The sequence below is a fragment of the Cupressus sempervirens genome, chromosome 2 (assembly GCF_028749045.1).
Source record: "Cupressus sempervirens isolate cs-2001-9-10 chromosome 2, ASM2874904v1, whole genome shotgun sequence".
Classification (NCBI taxonomy): domain Eukaryota; kingdom Viridiplantae; phylum Streptophyta; class Pinopsida; order Cupressales; family Cupressaceae; genus Cupressus; species Cupressus sempervirens.
In genome coordinates this window covers 222119651-222142540 of record NC_143119.1, presented here as the reverse complement: position 1 = coordinate 222142540, position 22890 = coordinate 222119651, and the positions used below count along the sequence as shown (strand labels likewise).

At 35.4% G+C, this 22890-nt stretch overlaps 1 protein-coding gene across 2 annotated transcripts in view; it reads left to right on the top strand.

The window, feature by feature from the left end:
• The first annotated feature begins 212 nt into the window (after nucleotides 1–212).
• CYTC6A (Cytochrome c) overlaps nucleotides 213–22890 on the top strand; it is a 169761-nt gene continuing 147083 nt past the window's right edge. Inside the window, exons 1-5 of one of the 2 annotated variants that reach the window (XM_089813264.1) lie at nucleotides 213–463; nucleotides 552–612; nucleotides 698–814; nucleotides 13015–13112; nucleotides 13278–13309. In XM_089813264.1, coding sequence (XP_089669390.1) covers nucleotides 413–463; nucleotides 552–612; nucleotides 698–814; nucleotides 13015–13112; nucleotides 13278–13309 — 359 coding nt within the window. In that variant the 5' untranslated portion in view covers nucleotides 213–412. The remainder of the gene's footprint in view (nucleotides 464–551; nucleotides 613–697; nucleotides 815–13014; nucleotides 13113–13277; nucleotides 13310–22890) is intronic. The other variant, XM_089813265.1, reaches the window with a different exon arrangement.

The window sequence follows — 22890 nt, the reverse complement described above, 5'->3', positions numbered from 1 at the left end:
AAAAAATACGGCCACAACCAGAATCATACACCATTCATAAAAAAAATACATATGGCAACCTGGGGTGGGCTAGGAACAGTTCAGCGATCTTCAGTGACAATAGCAGCAGCAGGAGGATCAGTGGCTTCCGGTCGTATATATATTTTAAATAAAAGATCAAGTTAAATTGAATCGGTAATAAAATGATACGGAAAGTACGGTTTCATTATGGGCCCACGATAGAGATTTGTGTACTGTTCACATTTAATATCTTCACGATATATCTGAGCGAAAATCTGAAACGCACACTTCCTGCATTCAAATTAGAAGACTCTCAGATGTTCTTTAAGAATCTATCCAACAATTTGTTTCTGATTGCTACCCTGAATTAAGCACGAAATCGTCATCTTGTTGGGAAAGCAAATTGAATACAATGGTCACTATTACTTGCTTTGTTCTAAAATATCCTTGTCAGCCGTTCAAGGTGTGCTTTCTTGTCTGCTTCATCAATTCATTGCATGTCTCATTGGATCAAATGGCAATACTATTCTTACTTTAGATTTTGTTAACAGAATCCAACATCCCGGTTTTCCACTCTTATTTCCAGACCTCACCCTGTGCATAGCTGTCAAGGTAAGAAATATGTTGTGGCCCGGTTTGTTTCGAAATGCAGTTACCGTAATTGCTGGGTCAAGCACATATGGGGTTTTTGTATCAGGGAATGGAGCTTGTTTTGACAAAGGAAAAGGATTTCACACGGAGCAAAGGACCCGCAAACTTAGTTCTATGTTGGTGGCTGGCATTATCAGTATAACAGCCATCAGTGCAACTGAAGGTCACATTTGAACTTTGGATACAATCTCAAAAATGTATTGACGCTTTAAAGCGAATTCAATTTCATGCATGTAGGTACTAAAACAATATTTTGCCCTGGTCAATCCTGGGTAATGAGCAACTTGAAAGTTATAAGGTAGCTTTGATTATTTCCTTATAAAGCTGGGTAGATCTTGGGTATTAGTATCGGTTACTTTAATATGGCGCATGGTAAGCTTGGACCACAATCTTACCACATGTTCACTAGAGTTATGGCTCTGTAAGGAGGATTTGAACTTAGGCCTTCCTCTTTCAAGTGCTCTGCATCACAGTGACACTGCAACACTCTTGTTACGTATCCTCTAGTCTCATGTACAGTTATTGAGGCGAGGAGAATTTTTGACCTCATATATGATCTTAAGGTTATCCTCACTTTTGCATTTACACCCCAAACCCTTAAAATTACATTGCCTTTTCCTATAAAATATATTTTGAAGGCTTTAATTTCTGTCTTGGAGGAGGTACCATTGCTTCTGCCGAGGTTTGCTTCCACCATGAAATGACTATGCTTGTTCATTGCTTTTATGTCTGTAAACATTTGCCGTGAAAGTAAGTAGGTACAGTATAACAATTACTAGCGTTCTAATTCGGTAATCTCTATGAGACTTTAGAGTCTTCAAACTTTTACCATTATTGACAACGTAAAGATGACTCCTTCGACAATGAGATGTATTTCTTGCTGAAATTATCTGGCCTCAAGTGAACTATGCAGATTTTTTGCTGGATAGTGTCTTCATGGCTAAACTTTGAACTCTGCCATCCTAACAAACATGAATCACTGGCTCAAGCTCAGAAATCAAATACAAATGGTACAAAGTGCACCGAATCATGTGATGCTGGAGCATCCTGGGTGGAAGGGCAATCTTGCATCACCCAAAAATATTTCTATTTCGAGTTTTCCAGTTTTTGTGTTTTTAAAAGGGCCATTCTTGTACAGAGTTGCTATTTGAGGGAGCTTGCTAATTTTAGTAAGTTGGTATTATGTGCTCAGATTGTTGTAATCTCATATGTGGAGGTTCATCTTTGACATATCAGCTTGCTAGATGAGTTTTATTGTCATATCATATGTATTGGTGCAGTTATTGCAGATTTTCGGTATGAATTTTGGCTATCCCAACTTTAGGTCCTGCGATGAAGAGGCCTTAATGACTTTGAAACAAGGTGAAACCTTGGCTGATGGACACTTGCGTTTTAAGTTGCCGTAGATTGCTAGTCGAGCATTCCGGAATGGGGTTATAATAGCCCATCGGGTCAACGGTTTGCTACTTATGGTCTCCAGAGGTGGACCCATCTGAAAATGTAATTTGTAAATTGTTTCGAGTCAATCTTATGTAATAAAGTGTAATGAAATGATATAATATGAGGTTGGTCAGCCTCAAAGGTTAGGGCGTAGTGTCTAGAACCTTCTTGGGCAGTTAAAAGTGCCTATATAAGGAAGGCCTGTAGGTTGTCTAGGGCAACTCTGGGTGATATTTGCAGTCTTGTCTTGCAGATTGTTATAAGGAAGGTGCCTGTGTAGGTTTTGTAATTCAGTAATTCTACATTTGTGGTGATAATAAGAAACCCATATTTTGTTCTCTTAGTTTGTGTTGTTCTCTGTTTCTGTTCTTTGTTGTGGTATTAAGGGGAGCACCCTTCATCAACATGGATATTGATTTTCTCCATACTTGTGGGAATGGATTTGTACCGCTGCTGTAATGCAGCTTGCTTGCTAGATATTCTTTTCCCTTGGGACATATAGTTCACATGATTTGGATGTCTGGAGTTAGGCCCCCAATTGCAACGACCCTTTTTAATTTCTAATTACGCATTATTCCGTGGGACCATCAGTTGCAATACAGTTCCTGATGGCCACAGGTTCTGCAAATAGCTGTAAAGCTTGTGAACAACAAGCTTAGGCAAAGGTGTACCATTTTTATTTGAAAGACTGATCGTGCCTTGTTCCTATGTTCGAAATTTGTAATTCTTTTTTAATGACAAGTGACTGGTAAGTCTTTTATTGATAGAATTTGAAAAGGCATTCCTACTCTGTTGAAATCCTTTCGAGTTTTGTTGTTGGGCTTGTTGGCAAAATGTTTAGTGCTCCCCTTGGGTTTTGTGACAAGGTCTTAACGCAAGGTCTTAACGCCTCTTGTGTACTATAAGTTGAGTGGTTGTATCGGGCTTTGATAGATTGAGCTTTTGGTGCAACGAAAACCCCACTCTAACAAGTGGTATCAGAGCTTGGTCACAAGGTCAAATCCTCAGACCCTCGGGTAACATTGAGGGGGAGATTGTTGGCAAAATGTTCAACGCTCCCCTCAGGATTTGTGACAAGGGCTTAACCACCTCTTGTGTACTATTAGTTGAGTGGTTGTTTCAGACATTGATAGATCGAGCTTTTGGTGCAACGACAACCCCACTCTAATAGGGCTGCCGTCTGTTATTGGCCTGGTGTTTACAGGTTTGCCATTTGCACCTGGTTTGCAGCTAGTTGCTTGTTCACCATAAATAACGTTTGCCCCCTCCTAGTTCACTGCTTGCTGGTTTGCTACCTGCGAATAGTGACATCCATGTTGCGATTGATTTCCCACCTTTAGTGTCTGGTTCATTGTTGTGGAAGATCTTGCTTCTTCCTAGCGTCTCTTTCCTATGCTATGGCAGTTGGTTCTTCTAGTAGTAAAAATTGTTGTTCTGATCTTGCTTATACCTTTCATAGGGGTAAACCCTTGCATTGTTTTTCTTTTGTCCCTACTATTATTTGTGGACAGGCGGTGTTGGAGAAAGAAGAGCACTTCTTCCGTCTTGCTCTATTATGTAGGCTCAATGGTTTATGGCCTTACCTTTCAAATTTGAATAGATGGGTTTTGGAATTTGAGAGGCCCATCACTGAGGATATATTTGAACTTTATCCTTCTACCAGGGGCTTTTTTTGTGGCTGCTTTTCAATCTGAGAATGATAGGGCTTAGGTATTAGAAGGTGTTGATTGTTGTTTGGTTGTGGAGTAAGCACTTACTTTCTGTAAGGCCTTTGTTCCCTTCCCTATCCTCTTTTTGAATCTATTAGTGTTTTTCCTACTTGTATTAGACTTTTTAATCCGCCTTTTCATTTTTTGGGCTAAGTCTTGCTTTGAATCTATTGGAAGGTTTCTTATGGCCGATCCTTCTAGTTTTATCTATGATCATTCTACCCTTGTCCACATTCTTGTGGATATTGATACCTCAAAAGATTTGTCTGGAGAGGTTTTTTTGATTGTTGAGGATGGATCACGGTCTTGTAGAATTTTGCAGCTATGGCTGCATAGATCTAGCTAGGAAAGGGAAAATAATACATGCTAACTAGGAAAGGGAAAATAATACATGCAAAAACTGAAAATAGAGGAACACAGAACTGTAGAAAAATGAATTCAATTAATCATTGATTGCTTTTTAATATGCATATGATGCATAATTTATACAAAATCAGCCACCACATGAAATAATAAATCACTGTGAAGAACTGTCAAATAAACAACACTTCTCCTTTAATTAGACTTAGTGCATAACTGAGATCACCCTTCATATGCAAAGAAAGGAATGTATAGTGACCTTTTGTTACCTTCAACTCAAAATCGTGACCTTGCGGATCTGACCCGTCATTTCCTCCTATGAACTGATACATTCCTTTCTTTGCACGCGAAGGGTTATCTCAGCTATGGCTGCATAGGTCTAGTTAGGAAAGGGAAAATAATACATGCAGAAATATAGAATAGAGAAACACAGAGCTGTTGAACAATGAATTCAATTAATTATTGATTGCTTTATATTAAGATCGTTTACAAATCGGGTGCTCCTTATGAGCAATAACACTAGAAACAACAATTGGAAGACCAAGAGTCACAACTTAGAATCCACTTTTTACAATGAGACAAGTACAACCAATAGATCAAGAGTCGCAACTTAAAATTCCACAGAGATGCCCCTCGTGGGATTTGAACTAGGCTGTCCACAATGAAAACTCATTGCTTCAACCAACTAAGCTAAACCCCTTGGACAATCATTGATTGCTTTATATTATGCATAAGATGCATAATTTATACAAAATCAGCCACTGCATGAAATAATAAATCATGACGAAGAACTGTTAAATAAACAACACTTTTCCTTTAATTAGACTTAGTGCAAAACTGAGATCACCCTTTGCATGCAACGAAAGGAATGTACCAGTTTATAGGAGGAAATGATGGGTCAGATCTATAAATCACGATATTGAGCTAAAGGTAACAGAAGGTCACTGTAAATTTGTATGAGAACATAAGTCTTAACTAAGGAGAATAAAAAAACTAATGAAAGCAAAGAGGAAAGAGGGGAAACTCATTGGGATCAAACCCCCCCCTCAAAATCTATAGAAAGAAAATCTTTTGTGACAAGAAAAATTGTGGACATTTGTCGAATCATAACCACCAAGGTGCTGAATGAAAAGAATCCTTAGAAACCAAGATGAAGATTAGGATCCATCTGCATGAGTGCCCTCAACAACACTACTCAAACAATGAGCCAATGACAAACAAAGGTAAAATATCTGTCAATCAAAGATACATAAGACAATAATCGGCATATGTGCTCCCAAACAATGAATAGATGACAAATAGAGGCAAAACATCTATCATTCAAGGATGCAAATGACACATGAATTTGTACGAGAGACCCTAATGACACTAGTCAACAATGCAAGAATGAATTGTTGATTGAAAATATAGGTGCCAAATGTCAAAAAAAGAAAACTGATCAAATATTTAACCAAGGAAGCATTAGCACAAAGAGGCATGACAGGTCCATTGAAACAGGTGTCACTAAAGAGGAAATGAAGGTAAGGCCCATGCAGTAAGAGCATGACCTTGGCTTGTCTGTGATGAAGAAGATTTAGGTGCTGAAATTTGATGGTGTCGCATAGCCTTCTCTAAGGCCTCTAGTCTCATCCAACATCTGTTGACTGCATGTCCCGCCATACCACAAAAACTGCAAGGCTCATCCAAATTATTTGTCTTGGATTGTTGATTGGATTATGAATTTTTCTTCTCACTTGTACACACAACAAAAGCATGATCTTTGGAACTTTTTAAAGTATCCTTCTTTATGAGCTTATCCTGCTCATGTAGCAAAGACTCGTTGAAAGCATCAAGAGAGCGCATCTTCCAACTTTTCCCTCTTGTAAGCTTGATTGTGTGAAAAGCATAGACAAACACAACATATATTGGACCCAATTTTGACAAAATAGAAAGGATAAATTTGCTTTCTTGTGTGGATTTGCCAATTCCAAATTCTTTCAAATGAAGTAATAAAGCCTTGAACTTAGTGAAGAAGTCTTGAATATACTTAAAAGCACTCGGATTTGATGAGTTGAGCTCATTTTCAAGGATGTGGCCCTGCATCTCATCTTGTTTCCCAAAAAGAGCCTCCAATGTAGTCCAAACTTGGTTTGGAGTTGTGCATGCTTCGAAATGAAACAACAATTCTGGAGACATGGATACACATAAAAGACCAAAAGCCTCATCCATGCGATTGAAGTATTTAGACTTTTCAACAGCTGAATTGGGTTTAGCCTTTGTCGCCACGACTATTTGATACGAGCCTTTACTTCTAAGCTAAAGCTGAATCTTGGGCTTCCATTCAAAATAGTTGTATGGGGTAAGAAAAATAGAGGCTGAAATTTCATTCTGTCCAACAAATCTGATCGTCAATGCTTGCAAAAAGAAATACTCTCTTTCCTAGCTCTTAAGCTTTGATACCATGCAAAATTTTATAGCTATGGCTGCGTAGATATAGCTAGGAAAGGAAAAATAATACATGCATAAATAAAAAATAGAGAAACACAAAACTGTTTAACGATGAATTCAATTAATCATTGATTGCTTTACAATATGCATAAGATGCATGATTTATACAAAATCAGCCACCACATGGAATAATAAATCACGAGGAAGAACTGTCAAATAAACAACACTTCTCCTTTAATTAGACTTAGCGCATAACTGAGATCACCCTTCACATGCAAAGAAAGGAATGTATCGGTTCATAAGAGGGAATGACGAGTCAGATCTGCAAATCACAGTTTTGAGCTGAAAGTAACAAAAGGTCACTGTAAATTTGTATGAGAACATAAGTGTAACACCAACATGTCTTACAGTCTTGATTATGAGAGTCTTTATTTTTTCTGTAGGCGATATTTTGCCACTAGTCATTTGGCCACAAATCGTTAGAAATCTTGCCTTAGTGATGTGACATGGTGGAAAAATGCTCTTCGTGAGCATCTCACTATGGAGAGTTTAATGAATTTTGAGGATGATTTTGGGGATAAGGAACTTATTTCTAAACTTGTCGCTACTCTGTGTGTCATGATGGCCCTATTGTGTGATATTATACTTAAATAAGATTTTATAATAATTAATAAGATTGAGTACTAAATAAAAATGAGAAAATTATAATAAAAAGATAAAAAATAATATTATAGTAATAAGTGAATGAAATGAGTATTGGCATCACATCTCTCATATAAAGAAAGAATCTATCGATGATTAAAACAACGATAGGATGCCTATTAAGTAATTACATACAAGAAAACATCGATAAACATCTGGCAAGCATGAAAGCGAGGACTTATGAAGATTTGATTAAATAATAATAGCACTCAATCACATAATTTATGCTTCTATACAGAAACAGGCACATAATTAATATTGATTCTGAAGAACAATGATTCTGAATGGGTGTTAACCAAGTATCGACCATTACTATAGAGTGAAAGAAATGAAGATGAAATGATGTATTTATTACACTGCTTACACAATAACGAGTAAATGAACATCCATATTCTTGACGCTTCAAAATCTTTTATCAATAGATCAGATATGCAATGATTAAGTTATTAGTGGAAGACGATGATGGTCAAGATATTGGTGAAGGAAATAAATCAACAGAGTCAAACCAACACTAGCATACATATTTAACTCGTAAGGCTTCATCTAGCTGAAGAATATGGACATTGAATAGCATTAATAAATGAAAGATTACTTGAAGTATGTCCATAATGAAAGGGGTGCGATAATCCTTCAGTGTAATACTAAAGAGACTAATCACTAAAAAATTTAAAGAATTCTGCACTTTTGTTGGGATTAAGAGGGAGTATACAGTACTTTATAATCCACAATAGAATGGAGTAGCAGAAAGGAAAAACATAACCATTATTGAAGCTACTAAAGCCATGATGTACAACCAGAGCCTTCACACAACATACTGGGCTGAAGCCTCAAATACGACAGTATATATTCAAAAAGATGCCCTCATTCAATTATGGAGAATATAACACCTGAAGAAGCTTTCACAGAAAACAAACTAGACTTAAGTCACTTAAGAATTTTCGGTTGCCCTATATTTATTCATGTTCCCAAAGAAAAGAGGTCCAAACTAGAACCGATACATTCCTCTAAAGCCTACAAATTCTAGGACAAAGAACAATTGAAATCTGCAAAGGTGTTAAATTTGAAGGAAATGTTGCATATAAGATTTCTAAAAATATTGAAGAACCAAATGATGAACCAAGCACATAATTAGATGAAAATCACACTGTTGAGATTCTGGGGGAGAATTGTTTAGAAGATCACGAACCTATACAATCAAATCTTGAAAATGCTAAAATTCCATTCAACAGGAAAATACCACTATGGGCAAGGAAGATGATTGAAGAAAATAATGTAGCCCTTGAAGAATTTTTTAGAGAAAGTAAGAAAACAAGAAGTCACTCATGCTATTTTGCACTTATAAGTGAACTCATCAAATCTCAACCATTAAATGTTGATGAAGCCCTAACATGCCAGGCCTAAAAAGACACTATGATTGAGGAATACCAATCTATCTTGAATAATGATGTCTGGGACATCGTACATAGATTTAAGCACAAATCAGTTGTCTCTTGTCAATGGCTATTCAAAATTAAACATGCATCGGATGGAAGTATTGAAAAACACAAGGCTAGATTCGTTGCCAGAGGGTTCTCGAAGAAGATTGGCATAGACTATGAAGAAACATTCACCCCTTTAGCTCGATATACCTTCATAAGAACTATAGTTGCCATTGCCGCATCTAAAGGATGGAAGATATATCAAATGGATGTGAAGACTGCATTCTTAGATGGTGTTATTGATGAAGAAGTATATCTAGAGCAACCAAAATGTTTTGTCCTCTATGACAAGAATTCCCATGTGTGTAAATTGAAGAAAGCTCTCTATGGCCTTAAACAAGCCCCTAGGGCATGGTATGAAAGGATAGATAGCTACCTTACCACACTAGGATACTCCAAAAATGAAGCGGATCCAAATATATACTTCGAAGTATTGGGTGGTGACATGTTAATACTTGTTCTCTATGTTGATGATTTACTAATAATAGGGGAAGATCATCTCATTGCAAAACGTAAACAAGACCTTGCGTCTGAATTTGATATGAAAGATCTAGGTCTCTTGCACTATTTTTTGGGACTAGAAATATGGCAAAACGAGAACTATATTTTCCTAAATCAAGGAAAATATACTATTAATATTTTGAACAAATTTGGAGTGATGGATTGTAAACCCTTATTTACACAAATAGAGACAAACCTTCACAAGCTTAGAATTGATGCATCTGAGTCTGAATCTATAGATCCTACAGACTATAGACATATAACTGGTTCATTAATGTATTTGGTGAATACTTGTCCTTACATTTGCTATGCAACAAATGCATTGAGTCAATTCATGTGTGAACCCAAGAAAATTCATCTTATGGCAGCTAAACACATTTTGAGATACTTACGTAGAACCATTGGACTTGGTCTAAAGTATGACAATGTTGAAATACAACTTCAAGGGTATTCATATTCGGACTAGGCTGATAGCTTTGTTAATTGTAAAAGCACCACAAGATGTTGTTTCAGCCTAGGATCCACAATGATATCTTGGTTCAACAGGAAGCAATCCTCAGTTGCACAGAGTTCTCCTGAAGTAGAATACATCGCAGCCTCTATGGGAGCTCGAGACGCAGTTTGGTTAAGGAAGTTGCAGGTTGGATTATCCTTGAACCCTACAATCATATTGCGACAATTAATGTTGCATAAAACTATCAGTAAATCCAGTCTTTAACAACAGATCAAAGCACATTGGGATTCCCTATCATTACATCAGGGATATGGTGGATAGAAATGTCATAAAGTTGGTATACATTAGCATTGATGAGCAAATTGCTAACATGTTACCAAACCCTCTCTCAAAACTAAAAGTGGAATTCTTTAGAGGTAAACTTGGTATATTCAAAATTTAATTGTAAATCCTAAGATTGAGTCTTATTTTTTTAATTTTGAATAAGTTATTATTTTTGCATGTGTAAAATATCATGAAATGTGACGATCTTTCATTGATTTTTTTTGAGGTTGCTATTGTAAGGTGACGATCTTAACAATGGCTTGACCTGTTATCATAATGGACTACATTAAGTTGCTATCCCGGAGATCATGATAACATACTTGTCATGATAGACTACATTAAGTTACTATCCCGAAGATCATGACAACCTTATTACTGTTCATGGACTACATTAAGTTGCTGCCCCGAAGATCATGATAGCCTGTTGTTAATCTGATGGACTACATTCAGTTGTTGTCATGGAGATCAAATAACACATATCCTTCTAGGATATAACATATTCTTTTGGTAGGCATCATGAACTTGATGCTAGTGCACATACCACAAGAATATGAGATTGATAAATATCATATGGATGATATTACTAGTTGCAAACTCTATACAAATTCAGATTATCATTATGAGGTGGTCGTGTTATTTAAATCCTCCCTCGCTATGAGGGAGTGTTGAAGATATAGCATCAGTCGGATTCTGATTGTTTGATTGACATAATTACCCCCACACACACATATATATACATACACACACACACACACACACACACACACACACAATTACATCTGATTATGTCAAAATAAATATATTGCAATCACACACACACACACACACACAATTACATCTGATTATGTCAAAATAAATATATTGCAATCACACACACACACACACACACACACACATAATTACATCTGATTATGTCAAAATAAATATATTGCAATTCCAATCTGATCGCACATATCCTAACACACAAATCTGCATTTATCATAATCTCCAATTAGTGTTTGCAACTGAAACAACATCTTATATTGCTGTGGTTTGTTTGTTTATAATCGGGGGTCATAACCTGTGTAGGGTCATGACCCTACACTGGGTATGACTATTCACATGTGGATTAATAAAGACCCTGATTGAAGTCTGGAAACATATCAATCACAAATACATATAACTACCAGCACTTCGATCATATTCTTCCAATATACCCACAGTCATAAGTTCATAACGTAAGTAAATATCAGTACTGTCATCTCTGCTATGTAATAATAAAGGTTTTACATTCCTCAATACACAGTGAATTATATATAAATAGCAGTGAGTATAATACAGTTGCAGAACTGTAGAAACAGTAAAGAATCAAGTCAAGTAATTTCAAGTTATCAAAACTCAATCTCTGATCTGAATTTCCTTAGCAAACACAACTATCAATTATAAATAGTTTAGAAGAGTGGTGTTAATGAAAAGACACGAGTCACGTCCTATGCATACGACTTTCCAACCCGGCAACAAGGTATATGAAGACACTCTTCCTCATTCCTAAAAGCATCAAATAGGGAATACTGATCATAAGGAAGAATAAGAGAATATCAAGGAATTAGAGTTTATAAAAAATATATATTGGTCACTGATACAGATTAAATGGAACAATTAGAGAGTACAAATTATAATTGATATTTCTTTACCGAGAAAATATGAGAAAGGAATTGAATTATATAACACTGGCAAGTATCTAATGAATGAAATTGCTATACAGTTGATTATATCTCTTATTAGGGATAAGGGACCTTTGTTTTGCTAAAAAAATCAAATTAGAGTTATATTCTATGTGTGTGTGTAAGACATTAATATAAATATATAAAAACCATATATTTATAACATATAAAAGACTATTAGAATGACCTAATCTTAAATATTTCATTAATACCTTTGGAAGGAAAGGTCGGCTTATATAGGGAGGGGCAAGTAATACCATCACAATTTTGGTAACTCCCAAGGATTGGTATTGACGGATGTTTATGAAACCCTTGGGCCAAGTGGTGGTATTCACGGATGTTCATGGAACCCTTTGGCTTAATTATCAAGGTGGTTTCAGTGCTCTCTTATAGTGACTCCCCATACTACATGAGGTTTAGGAAAGAAGTGAGGAATTAGGGTTTAAGTATGTATTATGGATTGGTAATTGTTCTTAATATAATCTGATTTAAATGCATAGTGTTGTATGTTAGTCATTGGGAATTGGCATTCTCCTAGTGAGGGATGTTACAAGCTACAATTTCCAAGTGCAATCCAAACCCTAATTGGGAACTATAGAGCAGTAGGTTTGTTCGACTTTACTTGTAGAGCCTATTGTGACCAGAAAACATGAAGATTTGGCTACGTATGCTGCTTCAGTATCTCTACCTTGGGAGCCCTTAGCAGCTTGCCCTCTTGCCTTCACTTGCACTTTATCTTTGGAGGATGATCTTTCTTGGATGGTTGTGTAAAGCACGAAGAGAGTTTTTCATAAGCATAACCACACCTTTCAATCTTTTGTCAAGGGTGCTTGTGGTGGTTGGAAGGCTTCAAGAGTTGCTTAGTTTCCTTTTCTTTGGTTGTCCTTCAGTTTTTTGTAAACCGTTTTGAGTGCCCTTCAAAACTTGTTTTTGATGTTGGTTCACTATTGTTTCTCTATGTTACATCTTTCTGCAGTGTTTAGCAAAAATCCATTTGTACATGGTTTTGGGTCCCTTTAAAACCTAATTTACCTTCAATCAACAACTCTTTTATTGAAATCAAATTCTCATTACTGCTTGCATTAAGACAGATAGTGTGATCAAATAAATTCTTGCCCTGTTATTTGCAACTTTTAACAAATGTTTATTGATGAAGAATGGAAAATATAAAGGGTGTTTTAAATTTTACTATGTAAAACTTTAGAGGAGAAAAAGAGCTAATATTCTGAAATATGTGTATGGATTTCTTTCTTTGGTCGTGTTAGAATCATTGGCGCAGATGTTAGGCAGTCAAAAGGGAGGAGCCATATTTGAGAAAGCATGCATTGGCTGTCACTATGAAGGTGGCAATATTTTGCAGTCTGTAAGTTGTTCTTGCTTTTCTATCTGCAAATTTCAGGATGTACAGCTCATTATTATGTTAAATAAAATACAACAGAATAAAGCACTTGAGGGATGAACCGGATACAAACTAAGGTCATCCAAACTGTCTTCTGTTTAATTATCTAAGATGCTATTGTGATTGCAGGGTGCAACTTTAACAATAAGAGACCTGGAAAGGTTAGCCCACATTTGGACTGCCCTCATTCTAGTATAGTTTTTCTTTTTTCATTTTTCTCTCTCTTTGGCAAACATAATCTCACAACACATCTATTTTCTCTCTTTTCTGATATCTCCCTTTTGTAGTGTTTGTTGGAATTATTACATCTTAGTATAGTTTATATAGATTAATATAACTATTCGGTGAGATAAAATAAAAATAATAAATAAATGTTAGATTATTTGATATTTACTAAATAAAATAAATGTTACTTTTTATGTAGTTATTCCTCTAGGTCAGTATTGGAGGTTATATTTGCCATATTGAAATGAAATATATTATCAAGTTGTAAAAGAAAAATTGATTCCATAATATTCTATATAAAATTAGATATTTTGTTCTTTTTGAAAATGGTGTAATTTGTATACGCCATATTTTTCACCATTTCTATATAGTATCAAAGTACCTATCCTTCCTATAATTCTGAGAAGTGCAGCATCATTTTTTTGTTTGTAGATTGGTTTAATTTTACATTGGTTTTGTTTTAATACCAACCTAACATAGACTCACTAAAACTGCAATATCTCTTTCATTAATTTAACAAAATTTGAAATTGAAAAGGTTATGAAGAGAACATAGTCCAGAAATATGTTGAAGATACTATTTGTAGTTAACAAGCAGTTTGACGTAGAAGATAGTGTGATACAAGGAATAGAGAACTTATTAAGGGACAAATTTATTTTGTTGCTAGTCGAATGTGTATGCATGATTTTATATTGAGTTTGCATATGAATAATGCTTGCTGCATACAAAGTCTCTCAGGTCATAGTTTGTAGACTCGAACTTGGAGAGCACTTGGTAAGCCCAAAATTTCCAACTTGGCAAAACTCTCAGATAAAAATCGAAGAAAACTCGACGACTTAGAAAAAAACTAAAAATTAAAATCTCTTAAAGAAACATATTTTTATTGTAAAATTTAATTACAAAATGTATTAAATTAAAATTTGACATCTTGAAAGAGAAAATGCATGGTTATAAAGCAAAAACAGCACGTGGAAAACACATTTTAATCAGCGTTTTACCTACATCGACATTTTTACCCATGTTTTTTTGTGTCTATAAAAACATGACAGTTAAACTTATGACTCGAGTACTCGCCCAATTGGCAACTCATAGAGTACTTGGAGAGTTTGCAAACATGTGTCAAGTAATGGTGAAGAATTTCAATTTTTTTAATGGCCAAAGGTTTATTCAAAAGAAGATAAGAAAAGAAAAGACCAAGGAGGCTTTAGCATCTACAACTAAAACTCCAAAATATGTATAGAGATACCACTCAGAAAATCAGATTATTGGAGATAAGGATAAAAAAATTATTAGAAGAAGTAGAGCTGCTCAAGAACAAGTGTTATAAAAGCTAAACCCAAGACTGTGGAAGAAGCATGCAATGATTAGAATTGGGTGAGGCAATGGAAGAAGAGATTGATCAAATAGAGAAAAATTAGACTTGGGAACTTGTGCCCAGACCAATAGACAAAAATGTTATTGGAATAAAGTGGGTATTGCGGAATAAACTAGCAGTCTAGATGAAAATGGAAAGGTAATAAGAAACAAGAGAAGGCTGGTTTGCAAAGGTTACACTCAAATTGAAAGTATTGATTTTGGAGAAACATATGCCCTTATTGCTTGGATGGAAGCGATCAGGATATTCTCAGCTTTTGCAGCCTTTAGAAGTTTCAAAGTTTATCAAATAGATATAAAATCAGCGTTCTTGAATGGGCAACTATAAGGAATTAAGTCAGGAAGTGATCCAGATGTTGTTTGCAGATTGAAGAAACCATTGTATGGATTGAAGCATACACCTAGAGCCTGGAAGTATCTAATTGGACAAGGATTTCAAAAGGGATCTTTTGACAGCAACTTATACTATGGAGTTAAATCAGATTTTGATTATTATAGTTTATGTTGATGACATAAATTTTGGAGGAAATGATGATTTGTGCAGAAAATTTGCAGATGAAATGCAAAAGGAATACGGAATGTCAATGATTGGTGAGTTAAATTTCTTCCTTGGATTCAAGTAAATCAGATAACAAAGCAATTTTCATTTTTCAGTCCAAGTATCCCAGAGAATTATTGAAAAATTTTGGATTGGAGAATGCTAAACCAGTTTGTACACTTATTGTTACTAGATGTAAGTTGGCAAGAGATGGGATTCACCCAAAGCTGATCTGAGTAAATACAAGTCAATGATTGAAGGGTTGTTATATTTGATTGCTACTAGACTGAACATTATGTATGCTGTTTGTTTAGCAACCAAATTTCAACAACCAAAAGAATCACATGTTATTGCAGTAAAAAGGATCTTCAGATATTTGAAGGGCACAAAACATTTCAGATTATGGTATCTCAAGCTTTCAGATTTCAGATTGACAACTTATATTGATGCTGATTGGATTGGATGTATTGATAACATGTGAACTACAAGTGGTGGATCTTATTTCCTAGGCTTCTGTTTGGTTTTATGGTCCAGTAAGAAATATGATTTTATATCATTATTTACTGCTGAAGCTGAATACATTACAACATCCTCATGTTGTACTCAGGTACTTTGGATGAAGCAAATTTTGAAGGATGTTGGCAAATCATTTGATGAACTGATCTCAATTATGTATGATAATACTGGTTCAATAAACATTTTAAAAAATCCGGTACAATACTCCAAAATGAAGCATATATCCATCAAATATCAGTTTTTGAGAGAGAAGGTATTGGACAATAAGACAAGATTTGAATATGTACCTACAAAAGAGCAGATCACATATATCTTCACAAAACCATTATGCAAAGATACTTTTGAGTATCTCTGGCAGAAGTTAGGAGTTCCACCCCTCCTAGTTAATACTAATATGCAACGGGGTGTGCATTGGTCTAGGTTATTAAATGATCACTCTAATCTGGATCAATGCTTGGTCGCTTCCTCTTAGGGGGAGTGGAGTCTGTTTTCAGGGGGAGTTTTGCCCTTTGACTTTGATGTCAAAGGGGGAGAAGAAAAGAGGTCTTGATGTTGATATTGAGTTGTTTGGTTTGTCATTGATGAATGTTACCATTAATGACAAAGGGAGAGATTTTCGTGAATGTGATGGTGTTGTTACTAATGATTGTCATTGATGTCAACATACTTGGCTGATTGGATGAGGTTTAGGTTTGATGCTTTAGTGATCGCAATTGGCACGCTTCAATTTTGTGATGTAATGATCTTTGGCCATGTTTATCCTACTCCCATTTGTATTGTAACATAATGATATATACTCTTTTGAGTCCGATCCAACCTGTAAAGTGGTTAATGTGCTTTAGAAACATAGTATGCATTGTAACGTGTAAATTCTTTTCTTTGGCTCTTGATATTATGGTAAACGGGTAGCGCGTTATTTTGAATGAGGAGTTTTTGGGTGGTCCACATTTCATATTTATCCACCCCGAGAATGTTTTGTGGTGACATAATTCAAATTGTGTTTGGTTGACTTAGAAGATTAGAAGACACAGAATGGTATAAGTAAAAGATGATCTATTCAATCTTCATAAGTGTTGAAGAATGTGAAATTTGAAAGGAGAAAACTAGATATTGTTAAGTATGCAAAAGTGTGTGTCCAGAGGAAGCAGACCATACGGTTCTTTTGGTTTAGTAGTTGTGATAGCTATTTCAATGGTGGATTCCCTTTCATTATTTGGCAATGAGCCTTTTTTTGTTGGCTGTGATAACTAGGGAGTGAGCCCACCTATAGTGAGCAACTTGTTAGTGACCTAGCCTTTGTAAAAATCACCTTAACCTGTGTTTCATAATTGAGAATTAGCATTCTCCATGGTTTTTCCCATCTTAGGGTTTCCACGTACAAAATTGGTGCTCATCTGTTTTATTTATTTGATTGAATTAAGGTTGGTCCAAATCAGTTAAGATTAAGAAAATTATTTTATGATAGTTGATTCACCCCTCGTCTCAACTATTCAGATTGTTCAACATGAGTAGTTCTAATGATCTCTTGCTTCCTACTCGCGTAAAAGTGATATTTTGCATAAGAAGTGCAAGTTTCAATTTATGTCCCTTTATGGAGCAAGGAGAGCTAGGCATTTTGTAACATGCTAAATTATAACAAAATAAACTTCAAGCATTTATCGACAGTTCATACAAAGAAACTATTTTCTTTTCACATGAACGTGAAACCTTTCCAACAACTAAATTAACTACCTTTAAATAAAAGGAATAAATTATTAATAGAAGAATTGCTTTCATGTGACAAGAGAATAACTAGTAGTCTATAATTGAATTCTTAGAAAATAGTATATAATTGAAGCACCACATTTAACTAATTACATTCAAGAATTAACATGAACTTGAAAGAGGAGTAACTATGCTGGATTCCTTTCTAGTAAATTTGTATCTTTCACGTTTTCCTCAGAGTTGGAGACCATCAATAAAGGCTTTACCTCCCACCCATTGATCATTGGTTTCCCACACAATTTCCTTTCAAAAGTGGCCGAGCCCTACATGAAGGTGTACAAACAAGATCCAGTCATATTGTTGCCACCCAAGTCTTTGGAGTTTAGAACCTACAATAATCTTAGTCAATCACACCCTTTAGACCCCACACCTATGAGTATGACCTCCCTAAGTAGATGTCTACTTCTAGTTCATGTGACTGATGGTCACATGTTATTGCATAGCGCCACCTTGGCCAAGCTTTATAAATGCACTTATTGTACTTCGTGTTGTCGGCATCATTAGCTTACTTGCATAATTGGGTTCTTAAGACTTCTTTGGGTCTACACGACCTATCTTGAACTTGATGTCCATTTTAGGCAATACAATTAAATACCTGAAAGAGTGGTGACTCATTGGCATTTTCTATAACATATATGGTTCTTAATGATTCTAGACCAAGGGGAGTTCCTTCCCAATCATTGTTATGTTTTCATATCTTGTTTTATAACTTATCTAATTAGGGTTGATCCACTAATTCAAGAAGATGATTCAACTTTCCAGTTGATGACATGCTGTCATATTTCTATGATGTCATAGATTTACTTAGCTAAGAGATCATTTGTTATTCATGAGGATTTTCTTATTTTTTAATTGTTATCAATGCATATTAGGTTGTGATTAAGTTCTCCTTCACAATTGAGACAACCCTTGAGCAATTATATATTATGCTTCAATAAAGAAAGGTTAGGTTGTTATTGTCACCATGTTTATCCAAGGATTAGTTGACTACTCCTTGCTGAGAGCATTGGCTATCTTAACATGTGTAGGATCGCGGGCTCTCTTCGTTTTAGTGTGAATGATGTTGGGCATCTTGGAAACATCCAAAATGCCCATGTTAGTTTTTGCTAAATTTTTTGGGTGAGCCTAGGTTTAGTGTCTAACCGAAAGCTTTAATACCATATGTAACAACTATATGTCACACCCCTTTGTGATACTTCTATATTGCATGCTTCACATTGTTATATGCCCTAGTTGATTTGCTTTTACTTTGACATTGGTTTTGTAATGTGCCCTAAGTAGGTTGAAGTAACTAAAACCATAGTTTTAATGCCCTAGGTGGTAATGGAATTATATTGTACAATGGTTTAACTCTTTTAGGCTAAATGGTTTTATATGGACTAAACCATGGTTTTGTAGGTTGTACCCTAGGCAGATTCTGGTTTTTGGAGCCAAGGATATTGTGTGATTGGGAATTACATGATTTTAACTTCATTTTGATATGTAATAATTGTAATTAAGGATTTAATGAACTAGATTTTGATCAAATGATTTAATATTGGTTAAAAACGATTCTTATTGAGTAAAAGAAAATTTGGATGCATGTTGAAGCTTTTACTACTTAGATTGGTCATTAATGGTCTAACCACCTTTGTTCTGAAATTGGATGTAGGAAATATCATGGGCAATCCCAAATGGGAAGAGGTATCACTAGGGAAAAGGGGATGATAAATAGTAGTGTCTAGAGACACAATAAAATAATTGGTAAGATTTGATGCAATCGACATATGCGACCTTGTGACCACTTTCATTAGGTCTTGAACTAGACATGTCACTAGGTCCCGAGACACTTTGATTGTATCCTATCCTATTCAATTATTATCTTCTTGACCATTGGCATCGATAATCAAATCTATTATGATTATCGTAAAAGGAACTTAGGAAACTAAGTGAGGGAAACAAGTTATATTTAAACAAATGACTTAATTAAAGGAAAATGTAAAATATGAGTTAATCGCCTTATTCAACCTTCCCTATAATCATATCCTAATCTTATTTCACTTCAATTACGGCCTATTATTCAAGGGGGAGTTAATTGAGACTTTGTCATAACCGATAACTATATTTTGTGGTGAAGATTGAAAAATTCTTTATTGACTTATATTTGAATTTTGACGTGTTAGTGATCTTCCTAAAATTATAGCTTAGGAATTTTGGAATCACAAGACAGCTTAGGGAAAATTCATTATTTCATGTTTTGTTTCATTTGTTGAGAAATCGACTTAGTATATGCGTAAATTCTTGCAACAAATATATAGATCTGAGCACGACGGGAGATGACAGGATGTGAGCGTCGTGTCATGCCCATGACTGACTGTGCGTACGAGCAGGTGCACATTGGTCAGGGCAGGGAAGTTAAGAGTAACCGATTTAAGATGATGGGGGGCATTCCTCCTTATCATCTTTTCATTCTCGACAAGAACGGGGATACCATCAGAATCAAAACATTAAATTGCCTCTTTGATTCTTGATTTGTTCTAGACATAACACACCCAAAATGATTCCTTCTGAGCCAATTGGAGACCTTAGCATTCCAATTTCGAATAAGTTGCTGAGTCGACAATAGTAGGAGTGGACAAACAAGAATCACCAGCGCGAATAGAACTGTGCAGCAACAACAAACAAATACATTACTTATAAGAAAACTTCCAGGCTAGTACCGTCTCCTTCATTGAACCTTTATCACTCTTTTGTACTTTAATATTGCTCGAATGCATATTTCCGCTTCAAAAAGATCATTCTTTTGAATTGAATGCTTGAAAAGAACTTTTTGTCAATTATTTTCCATTTACTGTCTTGACTATGGCTACATTTGTAGAGTAAGAGCACGATGAGAAACACTTAGTGTAAGAGCATGCTTGTAACAACTGAAAATGTCTAAGAATTTAAAGTTCAACTAGTTTCCTTTATGTAATTGTTTGAGTTTGCGAGTTCAAAGTAAAATGGCTACTTTTCCAATGCAATTCCTTTTTTTGCAAGAAGTTTTCAAGGTAAAAAGTATCTCAGATTTTATTCTAATTCTGTTTGATAAATGACATATTTACACATGTATATTTTTAATGAAATGAAAGAAGTAACAAGTATGACTTTTAAGAAACGGAAATATAATTTTCAAACTCAAGCTAATTATGTATTTAAATTATAAATCTTGAAGCAAGAACTGATTAAGAATACTCACAATATTTAGATGTGGTTGGTGGCTGTCTGTTATGAAGGTCCTGAGTATCAAGTGTGTCTTGTAAATCTTCTTCTTGTCTCGAATAGGGGGAAAAAGTATCACTGGGGCATTTATCCACCCAACCATAGATCGCACTTGATCCCCCTTGCTTACTTCATTACCTGAAGCAGATCCGACCCTTTGTGAGCGATGGTAGTTGGTAGTGTCAAGACTTCTGGGATCTGGTGTAAGGATACCTACAACTCAGTCGGTCGTACCCTATAACTAATTGCCAGTCTGGTACAATACTTGACTACAATTGTATCTGGTGTCCTCATTTTGACTGCCATTAATATGTACCTTGGCCAAGGATTTAATTAAATTGGAGTCAACATCTCACCTTTCTCGCTTGACTCTTGGTTAAGGATTGCTGTCCTAAGGCATTTATCTTGTAGATGCTAGTTATGATCTCAGTTCGCCTCCCATTGCCTTCATCTGTTCAAATAATACTGGATAATGTAACTTATGTGCTGGTGTGATACAATTCAAAATTTTGAGTTTAACAAGCCATGCTTTTAATTAAATGAGACACCTTCTATGTTATTTAGTTTATTGCTGAGATTGAACAGAGGCAATCCTTTTGTAGTTGTAGGGTTCAACACTACAAATAGTTTATTTCGAATTGTCTTCCCATTGGATGATGTCAATCTCCTTATCCGAGGTTAATATTTCATATTAATAAGGTTAGTGATGTAAGTACAATGATATCTTAATGGATTTGTTTCCCAATGTCCAACTTAGCAGAATGTTGTTTGAATTCATGAAGTGAATGTTCATTGTGAATACTGGTATCTGAGAGTTCTCATATAAATATGAACAAAACTCATGAGACGGATTGCTAGATGTGCCCCATCCAGACACATCTGTTTTCCTTTTTACTAAATTATATCCAGTAAGTGATTCCCAGTCTCCTATCCCTTGTTTGGATGCATTTTGATTTGGGAGAGAAAGCTACAACTGCTGCTATTTGAGTGTTGCTGTTACGTTTATATACATGATTTAGCATATGTAGCTACTAGTCTAGAGTAAACCTGTCTTCCATGATCTTAATGGTTATCCTGATTCATTGTACTTCTTTGGTATATCATGCAGTACATGCTAAAATGTCTATCATTTAGCCTACTGTTATATGGGTCTCTTAGCATTTCCTGCAAGTATGAGAGAGAACTTACGTTACCAAACACACATATATTTTGAAGGAAGAGTTTCCTCTACAAAAACTTTATTATGATATGTACAAGCTTGTTCCTAAATCAGTTAGACTTTATTATTCTTTTCACTTCTAACCATGGTTGCAACTCGAATAGGACCCAAAGAATATATACTTGTTGGACTAAGACCAATTCTTTCAATGCCCAAGGAATTGTAAGAGTTTACATTATCAATTGTATTCTTCTACCAATCCTATTCAAGTGTCTTGGCGGCATAACCACAACTCAAAGCTCTTCAGTTTTTAATAATAAAATCTATAAGCAAGATAGAAAAATACTCAGGAAGCAATATGGTTGTAATAAATATCATAGTATCAGCTGGTAAATTTTACGACGGTTCTTATTTGTAAGAATGATTGCAGGGACATTCATGTAAACTACTATTGTCAACAGAAATACTTGCCTATAGTTTACGTCAAAGTTGAGTTTCTAGATTAAGATGTTCTGCCCTCAGGAGGTCACATTCTGGTTGTTATACACTACATAGCTCCTTAAGTGTATAAAGACCACTACAGATAAGGAGGCCCAATGACCATCTGTACGCTTTCCTGAAGTGATTCACCAGCTTCAGAGCCTGTATCTCCATCTGATCCAGTTTCTCAAGTGTTTGTATTGGACAAAGTTGGTAAAATAGAAGAATTTTGCAACTACCATCTTCTTGGACAAAAAGTGGGGAAAGAAAAGATCCTTCTGAATTCAAGAACCAAAAACTTCTTAAGGAAATCTCCTTTCAAAACTAATTCCCTCCAACTTGAACAACAAAGGAGCTCTATTGATCTTCTCCTTTGGTTTAATGAGGTGGCCTGTCTATTCTGCCAACCTCCCCTCCTGCGGGAGCTTGTGGCATTTCAACGTAGA